At 42.5% G+C, this 11,544-nt stretch overlaps 1 protein-coding gene across 4 annotated transcripts in view; it reads right to left on the bottom strand.

The window, feature by feature from the left end:
- Nucleotides 1–1,259: 1,259 nt before the first annotated feature.
- Nucleotides 1,260–11,544, bottom strand: part of Skil (SKI like proto-oncogene) — a 28,988-nt gene continuing 18,703 nt past the window's right edge. For 2 of the 4 annotated variants that reach the window (XM_076573941.1, XM_076573940.1), the window contains 4 exons: nucleotides 9,971–10,203; nucleotides 7,073–7,302; nucleotides 6,627–6,851; nucleotides 1,260–5,658 (listed from right to left, as the gene is read on the bottom strand). In XM_076573941.1, coding sequence (XP_076430056.1) covers nucleotides 5,500–5,658; nucleotides 6,627–6,851; nucleotides 7,073–7,302; nucleotides 9,971–10,203 — 847 coding nt within the window. In that variant the 3' untranslated portion in view covers nucleotides 1,260–5,499. The remainder of the gene's footprint in view (nucleotides 5,659–6,626; nucleotides 6,852–7,072; nucleotides 7,303–9,970; nucleotides 10,204–11,544) is intronic. The other 2 variants (XM_016000721.3, XM_076573942.1) reach the window with 1 other exon arrangement.

The raw sequence follows: 11,544 nt of genomic DNA, 5'->3' as shown, positions 1-11,544 counted from the left end.
ACTTGTAAATTAAGTCAGGTAGTATTATTCAGAGCTACAAAGAAGAACAACCCAATAGCCACCAGCAGACAAAGGCATAGACAGACTATGGTATAAACATGTAAAGGAGTACTATTCAGTGGTAAAAGGAATAAATTTGGATGTGTGACATGTAAATACTGAAAGCATACCAACTGGTTAAGCCAGACACAAAGGACAAATATTTTCACTCCATCCAAGTACAGAAGCAGCAAATCAAACACCAAGTAAAGCAAAGGGCGTGATGGCTCAGTAACTGATAGTCTGGAAATAACGACTGCAACACCGAATGTGCCCAGTGGCACTGACACCCTTCAATGGCTCAGTGTGTCTACGTACGCCACAGAAAGGAAGATGTGCAGAAGAGTATCACTACCACACTCTACCACGACCTCGGGTGACTGCTGTCTTCTGGTACGTGTGCCTTTATGAAAACTCCTCCTGTTGAGTATGAGCTGGACTCAGTGACCATTTCTTTTCTTTGTTGGTTTTTGGTTTGGAGACAGGGTTTCTCTGTATAGGCCTGGCTCTCCTGGAACTCAAATTGTACACCAGGCTAGCCTCAAACTTCAGAGATCCATTCGTCACTGCCTCCCAAATGCTGGGATTAAAAGCATGTGCCACGGCCACTAGTGACCCATTTCTAACAAACAAGGAGAGGTAAGTGACTGTGTGACTTGGACTCTTGGTCATAAGGAAACAAGCACTGCTTTCTTCCCGGTCACTTATTTGGGTAAGTCAGGTTCCACGCTGCCATGCCATCAAGAGCCACGAACACATCCCCATGTGGAGGACTGCCGTCAACATTCACACAAGCTCACCTAGAGCAGGCCCTCCAGCCTAGTCAAGCTTTGATGACATCACCCTTCTGTACCCCAAGTCAAAACACCCAGCCCACCTACTCCTGGCTTTGACTCTCAGAAACTGTGGTGATAAGAAATAACATGCCAGGGACGTGGGAGCAACGTTAAAGTGAGGGTCCGAGGGGCACACCAATCAAAAATGCTCAAGTATTATATAAGTTTGTAATTCCTAATAAAATAATGTTCCATGTTAATCTGTGCATTATGAGTAAGGTACAGAAAGAGGAACGGGGCTGGAGGGACAGTTGGGCAGTCAGGTACACCGGATGCTCTTACAGGACTCCAGCTCGGTTCTAAGCACCTATCTACAGCCATCTATCTCTCTTGCCTCCATGGGCATCAGCCATTCACATGGTAAACATACATACACATGAGCACTCACACATAAAAACAGGTAAGTTTATTTAAAATTAAACGAAAATGTCCATCTTACAGGGACAAGAAAGTCAGCAGCTGATACTGAGACAACCTGAACCAAATCTCATTGGCATTAAAAGCTTTTATTGGGAATATCATCCACAATCTATACAAGTTATGTACAAGGCATGAAAATGGAAAACAGCACAAAATACAATTGAGGTATAAGCTAAGAGCACAGTATGTCATGTTTCAATAAATATAATCCAAAATTTGTAAACTAAGTAACCAGATAGATGAATATTTTTTTTTAGTAAAACCATATAAAATATTTATTTCACGTGAGGTAGAGGACAGTTTTGTGTGTCATATAATGCAACCAACCACAGCAATTTTAATCATAAAACTATACACATTGGCAAAATTACCAGTTGAATTATGCTCAATCTAGTCAATGTGCTTCAGTAGTTGCAGAAGGGACCTTTCACGTACTGCCTTCACAGGTTGGAAACTGAGGAATAACTGAGGACTGTTACGCTGCCTTCAAACTACCAAGGGAAGGACGCCAGCAGAAGCTAACGGCAACTACGTTTATCACAAACTCGAACAACGCAAACCAGGTCGCAGGTCCAGCAATTACTTTAGTAGGGTGTCTGCATGAGAAGTACTGTAAGTGTGCTGTGCTTTCTGTTTTTTCAAAGTGAGGTATCTATATTGAAGAAAAAATCTTATAAATTTCTTTTATACTAAACTAACTTTAAACACTATTTTGTTTTCTGGGCTTAATTTTAAAATGTTTTATATTTGATCACTTCCTAATTCCAAAACAGTAACACTATATATGACATTTAATTCTATTTCTAAACAGGCTTCAAATTGTATTATGCATTTTTAAAAGCCATTTAAGTGGGAAGATTAAAAAAGACTGTCCTTTTAAACAAGATACAATACAAAATACCCATATATGTTTTTCTCCCAACAGTGGAAATGCTTAAGTATCTTACACTAGAAAAAGAAAAAATTAAGTTCTGTTTAAATATCTCAGTCCACAAGGATAATATATAATGCAGCAGTTCCTATCACATATTGCTGATTGCTTCCATGAAACCATTAACAAGCAGACCTAAGAGCCAGAGCAGATGTACAGGAAGAACACACTTTGTCATCAGTTTGTAATGTCCGCCTTAAGGATTGAAGACACGATGGACAAATGAAAACCAGCGTCCTTCCCTACTCACTCAAGCACAGCAGAGCGCACCTTCCGGAAGCGGGTCGAAGCCCTTCAGAGGCGGCCCTGCAGCTGCTGTCCGGGAAATACCTCGGCCCCTTCCTACGGCTTGTGTCCCCTTTCATTTTGCTTTTCTGCAAACAAGCCACAGACACACGAAGGGACTGGTTGTTCTGAGGTGACTTTCAAAGGACACAGGAGCCTGTGAACAAAGTGTGCTCCCGGTTTCATCCACTCCAGTCTGCCTTATAATTCACTATGTACAAATGAGTTTTTTCATTATGCCTTCCCACCCCTGTACAAAAGATTTTACATATAAACAGGTTATATATTAAATGTTATAAAATCAGCTCAAGAAGCATAAAACATCCTTATTCTCAAAAACACAAGAAATTCAAGCAAAAGAATATATTTCAAAAATATTAAAGCCCAAGCCAAACCTAAGTTGTTGGTCAATCCTTCTCATGTTCAAAGTCTTGGTTGTGATTGGCAGGTAGTTAAGGGTCTCCCTGACAGCAGGAGCTCCCAAACTTGGACCACAGAGAGAAATCATCACCACACAGCAAGCATCACTCATCTCTCAGTGTAAAGCTAACACGGTCTTTCCTCCACTTGAGCAAACTCTACAGTCCACTCCTAAATACAGCTTTCCAGAGTAAATGGTCTCATTTTCTCCTAAACAGAATATGAAGTCTGAGGAAAAATCTGCTTGCCTAGTGAACTTGGCACAACACACAAGACCTAACACCAAAGCAAACTTTAAGTTAGCAACCAGCACACAAAATGAACATGCATAAAATAAGTTTCACATGGAAATTTAAGCAGCAGTCACTTCGGGAGTATTACAGAATTTCATTTTGTTTTTAAGCTATATGGTGCAATGTAACTTAAAGTTACTTTTAACAGTAGTAGGTATAATATTTACAGTTGATTAAAAATTATTTTTAAGGAAGTTCAGACAGAAAACTATGGCACATCCTTTCATCTTCTGGAAAGTAAAGACTATGCTATATAATGTCATGAGGCAAGTTTCACTGAAAGACTAGAAGAATTACATTTACTACAGTAGCACATAAGAACAGTCTTGAGTCAGAAAAATAAAGGTGTAAGTCTCCGTCCCACATAGCCAAGCTGCGCTATAACTAACTGATAACTAAGCTAAAGCTATTTTACAAATGTCTGCTTTTTCTTTCTCCATATCTAAATAAAATGACATACATGGGCCCTGTGCAATTCAACATCTGCTTCTCCTCAAGGAGGTTACAAAGTCAACACATTAAATTAGAAAGCTCACATAACGGAGTAAATCCACATTTATGTCACAACATATTTAGAAAGCAAACTCCCTTTTGGAAAGTAGAAAAGCTGCTTGTCAATGTATCATGAAACAAAATATGACCACAGCAGGCACATGCTAACGAGGGCTCTGATGTCCCACACCACTAGAGTAGTGACAGCCTTAACTCTAAGGTACTCCTGAGCACAGACGTCAAGTCTCTTCACGCAGTGACACGAGACAGCTTGGGAAACACAACACCGACGGCGCGGACGCTGCCTTCAGGAAACTCCCTAAAAGCCACCACGGCAGGTGTGGAGGCCCGCACCTGTGAACCCAACACTTGGGAGGCAGAGGCGGGAGGAGCAAGCCCTGCGATTTGGAGGGGAAGCAAAGACAAAAGAAAAAACACAATGTAAATTTCAAGGCAAGCATCAACTAATGTGAAACTTGCTGGTAAAAATGTCAGACTTTAATGTGCAAAAAAATAAAACAAAGTGCAGAGACTGCCCTTCCCCAAATCATGGAATTCTATGTCATCTAAAAATTATCTAAAATTCCTGCTAGTAGCAGATACTTCAATTGTGGATTGTTAACCTATCAGATACTATTAGCTGACTGTAAATTCCTGATTTTAAGATTAAAGAGTCATAATGGTCCATTCGTGCAAGTTTTAACATTTAAACATACAAAAGTCCAAAATAAACTTCAAGATATTTAATATTTTATAATTTAAAAGAAAAAATTCATTATATAAATCTCAGTAAGACCTTTATAAGACTACATATAAAAACTATACAAGAGGATTATGAATTACATAGGAACCAATGTACATCAGTGGAATCCATTTTCCTCATAAAGATGAGTATTTTTACACCACTATTAATAAAAGTTCAGAAATCATTTTAATTTTCTGAAGTCACATACACATATCTAGATATAGCCACTCTTAAACCGAAAGACAAATTACAACTGCTTCTTGTGTGCAGCATCAGGGCAGGGCAAAGCATGCCCCTCACCAATGGATGTTAGGGTGGTGGTACTCTCATTCCATCAGTAAAATTCCTCCTAGGAGGAACCTCATCCCACAGCCTGAACAAAATAAAAAGAGACTTGGTATATAAAAAAAAAAAAAAAAACGAGGAGATTCAGCCTGGCGGTGGCATCGCACACCTTTAGTCCCAGCACTTGGGAGGCAAAGGCAGGCAGATCTCTGAGTTCGAAGCCAGCCTCGTCTACAGAGTGAATTCCAGGACAGCCAGTACTACACAGAGAAACCCTATCTTAAAAAACTTAAAAAAAAAGAAGATTCTGTCGTCATAAGATATTCCGTAATGAGAAGGAAGACACAGAGTTGAGTAGCTCTGTATCATAAATATCACCACCGTATCTAAAAATCGAGCCTGAAATATGCGTAACAGAATCGACACAGCTATTTCCCACCACATATGCAGCTTTGAAAAGCATGTAACTGTTAGGCTTGCCTTAGAAAGACAGGCAGACCGTCTACAGCTGGAATTACACAGGCTATCATTACCAAGCTGACTGGAAAAGAACAAAGAAGCATACATTTCATTCATTTGGAAAACGGAAAAATTATGTACTAATAGAGAATCTCTTCACTTTGCTGCCCTACAAATGAACAGAGTATCTAGTTATCTTCATGCAGATAAAGTAAGACGACAGAACTCAATGTCCAAAGCAAGTGACAGACACAAAGCCCTGTCACCAATGCAGACGCGTCTCTCCTCCGGCTCCTACTCCTTGGTGGTCTTTGCTGATTTCACCATCTGTGCCTTCAGCTCCTTTATCATCAGCTCTAACTTCTGCCTCGCCTCCCGCTCCTGTCTCAGTTCATCCTGGAGCTCTTGCCGGTCCGCTTCAGCATGGTCTAGTCTCTGCCTCAGTTCTGCCAACTGGAGGATTTAAAGACGGTTAGTTTTCCATCACTTAGGATTTCCCATTTCATCATCTTACCATAGTTACAAAACAAACTGTCTTTGCTCTTTACAAAATGAACTGTTTTCATGCAATCTCGGGACACCTAGTTCTTCTGACACCGACACGCTAGGGAACCGTAGGGATGGGAGTGTCAAGAGTGTGCAGCACACTCACAGAGGCTTACGGCATCACCCCGCCCCTCTCCACAGCTCATCTTCATATTCGTGATTGTAGTGACAAAGTGACTCATGCTTGCTAACTGGAATAAAAGCTCATCTTACTATAGCAAAATAACAAAAACTATATTCTATTTATTTATTCATTTACGTGGTGCTAGAGATTGAACCCAGGGTCCCATGCATGTTAAGCAGGTGTTTAATACTCATCCATATCCCTAGCCCAAAAAGATGCAAAACTTTATACAGAGAGTACTAGACATTAGTAATTGAGATAACCAAATTACAGAATCCCAATTAAAACTGAAAATAATAAAGGTTAAAAAATCTTATTGGAGGCAGGTGTGGTGGTGCACATCTTAAATCCCAGCATTTGGGAAGCAGGCAGATCTCTGTGAGTTAGAGGCAATACTACAAATTGATACCCTCTCCCCATAGCCCCACCAAAAAAGGGGAGGGGAGAGAGAGAAAGAGAAGGAGGTAGGGAGAAATGGAGGGTGGGAGAGAGAAACAGAACTATCTTAGTGGAGATACACAGCTGCGCTTAAACCAGTTTTCCCTTCTGAAGGCCAGCTGGCTGGGCAAAAGGAATTCCTTGGCAGCAAGCATCCACACCTGCCACGCTAGCAGACCGGCCACGCTAACAGACCGGCCACGCTAGCAGACCGGCCACGCTAACAGACCGCCACGCTAACAGACCGACCACGCTAACAGACCGCCAAGCTAGCAGACCGGCCACGCTAACAGGCTGGCCCGCCCACTCTCACCTGTGCCGCGTACTCAGCCTCCTTGTCTTTCTCTAAGTTTGAGTCACAGGTGCATTTCTGCTTCATCACCTGCTCCAGCTTCTTCTCTAAGTCTCTCTGTTCAGTGTAGAATTCCTCCATCCGCTGAGCATGCTCATTCTGCAGAGACTCAAGTTCTTTCTGGAGACTCTGCTGCTCTTCAGTGAGCTCCTTCATTGCCTTTGAGCTGCTCAACATGTCCACTTCCTGTAACAGAGCCACAGTTCTTTATTTCCATCCCCTTAGGAAAAAGTAAGTCACAAGGCATTTAAAGCTCAGCTATGGTAGCCTGTGTATATAGAAGTGACTGACGTCAAGAACTGCTTCTTAGTATAAAACGGAACCACCGAGTCCACTGCGGTATCTCGTTCTGACTCTGTTATCATGAAAAGCTATCGTAACAATGACTATTTCTTAAGGCAACTTACCATCTGAAGCTGTTGCTTCTTCTGCAGAATTGAATTCAGCTTCTCCTGCTGTGTTACATAGGTTCTCATCACTTCTTCCATGATCTTCCCCTTGTCATCCTCACAAGTACCATCTCTGACCGGAAACGGAGAGACAGCTTCAGCAGCACGCTTGCTGACGTCTCTCACTAAGCCGCAAACAGGAGACTCAGATTTCTTTTTACTCATAGAGCTATTTGAGATCAGTGGATCTTTGGAAAGAAACAGAAGAAGAAGAAAAAAGGGTTACTACCAAGGGTAAAAGGTCACCAGAACAACCCCTAAGTGATTCACTTATTAATCAATTCAGAAGCAATGCAACACTCAAGGAAGGGATTAACAAAGGCGGTGCCACTGTGGACAGCGACGGTCACAGAGAAGCTGACACACGAAGACAGAAGCCCACGCTCACGGACTACAGACTTAACCTGCTCAGTGCAATCCACATCAAAACCCCAGCACAGAAACCAACTAGCTCATTCTAAGATTCATACTGAAACGTGAGCAATTCAAGGTTTGCTCAAACAACCTAGAAAAACAGTCATCAACTTGGGAGGGCTCATAAGCCCCAGCCTCAACTCTTCCTACAAGCTACAGAGATCACAATGTGTGGCTGGCCCAGTGCTTGCCACCTAAGTGTGAACCCCTGAGTTTGAGGCCCCAGCACCCTCGTACAGCCGTGTGCAGGGGCACACTTTTGTAACCACAGCCTTCCTAAGGAAAAAGGCAGATGCACAGGGGTCCCAGAAGCTCAAGAGACAAACCTCAAGGGCATCTCAAGGTGGGAGGTGAAGACCCACTCACAAAGTAGTCCTCTAACCTCCAAATGCCTCCACACACAAATCTATATGTGTATATGTACACAAGACACACTGTACACACATACACAATCACAACTCTGGTGCTGACATAAGACTAGACATTAAATCAGCAAAAAGGAACTCAGAGTCCAAGTGCTCACTTCAACAGCATGCATCCATGCTGAAAGTAGAAGGATTCGGAATTAGACATGGCCTCTGAGCAGGGATGACATGCAAACCTGTGAAGCATTCCCTATGGTTAGTGCAGAGTATAATGACATGGATGTATGATAATATAATGGAGCCTAGAATTCTGTGTGGTAAGTTAAAAAGATAACGAAAAAATTCAGAATCCAAGCCAGGAATTAGGTAAGTGACAACATACACCTGTGATCCAACACACAGGAGGTTGATGTTGGTCACAAGCTCAAGACCAGGCTGGTCTACCAGTGAAGATCTTGTTTCAAAACCTCAATTCTCCAGAACTCGAGTCCAGAAATAAACCCATACTTTTATCAATTGCCATTACTATTGTTCCAAGACAATTCAATCAGCAAAGAACAATCTTTTCGACAAATGAACAGCAATACTAACATGTAAAGAAACAAACAAAAAAGAAATGGGACTCCCCACTGTATATAAATATTAATTCAAGGTCAGGCGGTGGTGGTGCATGCCTTTAATCCCAGCACTTGGGAGCCAGAGGCAGGCAGGTCTCTGTGAGTTCAAGGCCAGCCTGGGCTACCGAGTGAGTTCCACAACAGAGAAATCCTGTCTCGAACCTCCCCCGCCCCCACCAAAACAGTATAACTATTAACTCAAAATGACCTAAATATTAGATCAAGGAATTAACTGTAAGAGCTGAAAACATTAAGTATAAATCTTCCAGGCCTTGGACTAGACAATGCTTTCTTAGGTATGACACCTGAGATAAGAAGGCAAATTAAACAAACTGAACTGTGTAAAATTGCAACCTCTTTTGATCTAAAGTGTCCAGAATAAGCACATCCACTAGACCACATAAGAAGCCAAAGGGAAAGGAGAATGGGGTGACTGCCAGAGGGTGCCAGGGACTCATGTGGGGGGCATGAAAATACTCTGGGATCAAACAGTTGTGACGCTTTCCACAACATTATTATACTTAAGACAGATAAATCACACACTTTTAAGTTCTATGGTATGTCAAAGGCACCTCACGGTTTTTCAGATTTAGTTTTTATATGCACGTGTGTTTTGCCTGCACGTGTGTCTGTATATCATGTGTATATATGTATGGTTCCTGTAGCAGAGATTAAACCCCCTGGAACTAGAGTTACAGGTAAGTTGTGAGCCACCATGTTGGTGCTGAGAATCAAACCCAGGTCTTCACTTAGAGCAACAAGTGCTCTTAATTGCTGAGCCATCTAATAAATAGGAAAGCAAACAATGCAAATGTAATGACACGTGAATTATTATCACCAGTTCAATTCAGAGGAAACGGAGTCACAGCATCAAAAGCTCGAATACCGGAGGCTGAGGACTTCCCCGCAAGGCCCTGAGCAAAGCAGCGGGCTCAGCGGCCCACAGCAGCCATGTGCACAGCTCTCCGGTGCCCTCGGCATTCTTAAAGGCACAGGACACACACAGGTTTGCTTTGCGATTCCAGCCTGCACCTGCACCACTGCCGTCTGTCTGCCTTGCTTTACTGTGTCAGCAGCCCCAGTCTGCATCTCCTGAACCACGAGTTCAATGTCAAATACTTAACATCAGGTAAACGGCATCTCAGTTCACACAAAGTCGGAAAACAAGACGAGGAACTGCTGAAAAATTCTACCAACAAGAGCACGGAGCAAGTGACAGGCATATGCACTGAAGCCATGCACTTCCTCTTTCCTCAGCCTCCACAGGCCGCCGCCACTCTAGAAAGCTCACCACTGACGTGTAAAGAAATCACCCTGAATTTTCCAAGTTAGAACTGTTTGAAAGTAAAAGCTGTGATTATATGGGGGAGGGGGTACCTTAAATAGGAAAGGCTTTTAAAATACTGATTAAATGTGTTTTTAACTAGCTGATTTTAAAGATAGAACTTCTAAATACTTACCTGAACGAGTGCATAAGTCTCTACTTGTTTTCAAATCCATTTTCTCCTGTTCCTCGAGTGAGACGTCTGGGTAAGACACTGTTTTCTGATGTTTACTACTACCACGAGTCTTTTCTGACTGTTTGGAGAGGAACTTACTTGTCTCTGTCTTGGTAATCTCTTTAGACTGGGATGCAGCAGATGTGAGTGAGACATTCGGTGCAACCACTTTATCACACATGTACAAGTAGTAGCTGAAAACAGAGGCAAAACAAAACACACATTACATATTATGCTTAAGCATAAATTAAGATGTGGCATCTTTCTATAAACCCAATTCTATGCTACTAAACAATCAATGTAAAAATACAAAGACTGGAGGTCACAGAAAAGATTTCTTAGAAAAAAAAGTCAGCACTTGCTGTGGGATGGTCTGTATGTCAAATTGCTCTGATTGGTCAATAAATAAAACACTGATTGGCCAGTGGCTAGGCAGGAATTATAGGCGGGACTAACAGAGAGGAGAAAAGAAAGAACAGGAAGGCTGAAGGAGACACTGCAGCCACCACCATGACAAGCAGCATGTGAAGACACCGGTAAGCCACGAGCCGCGTGGCAAGGTATAGATTTATGGAAATGGATTAATTTAAGCTATAAGAACAGTTAGCAAGAAGCCTGCCTCGGCCATACAGTTTGTAAGCAATATAAGTCTCTGTGTTTACTTGGTTGGGTCTGAGCAGCTGTGGGACTGGCAGGTGACAGAGATTTGTCCTGACTGTGGGCAAGGCAGGAAAACTCTAGCTACAAGCACTTAAATTAAGGACAGCAAAATTCTGAGGGATTTTGTTATTTTAAGAGTAATTTCAAAATACTAAAAAGATACCGAAGGAAAAAAAAAGTGAGTCTCTTCCTCTTCCCTCAAAAGCACTTCAGAACTGAAACCATGAAACACCAGCTATGATCCCTCACATTTATAATCCCAAGACCTGGGAGCTGAAACAAGAGGGCTGCCATGAGTTAAAGTTAGCCTGGGCAACATAGAGATTCCCAGGCATGCTTCCCCAGGCTGTACAGTGAGATCCCATCTCAAGACACGAATAACTATAGGCATGGAGTTCTTCATGGAGCATCTCAACAGCTCCGCTTCAGTGAGGCTTGCTGCAGAGAGTGAAGAGGATGTAGGCTATTCTGGGCACCTATCTGCTTACCCACAGGTAAGCAGTGTTTGACAGTGAGGCTGAATCAATGAGGTAACCCCAAGGACCTTCTTATACGCCTCAGAGAGAGAAGACATTCTTGAACTATTGCCCAGCTACCAGGCAATGCTTCCATCAAAACCTGTCTAAGTTAGGGTTTCTATTACTGCAATGACACACCACAATCAAAAGCAAGTTGGGGAGGAAAGGGTCTATTTGGCTAAAGGAAATCAAGACAGGAACCTGCAGTAGCTGATGCACAGGCCATAGAGGGGTGCTGCTAACTGGCTTGCTCCTCATGGCTTGCTGAGCCGTGTTCTTATAGATCCCAGGACCACCTGCCCAGGGATGGCACCACCCACCATGGGCTGGGCCCTCTCCCATCAATCACTAATTAAG

Source organism: Peromyscus maniculatus, chromosome 6, assembly GCF_049852395.1.
Source record: "Peromyscus maniculatus bairdii isolate BWxNUB_F1_BW_parent chromosome 6, HU_Pman_BW_mat_3.1, whole genome shotgun sequence".
Classification (NCBI taxonomy): domain Eukaryota; kingdom Metazoa; phylum Chordata; class Mammalia; order Rodentia; family Cricetidae; genus Peromyscus; species Peromyscus maniculatus.
Note: the sequence above shows the minus strand (reverse complement) of the source record. Positions and strands in the feature narration are given on the sequence as shown.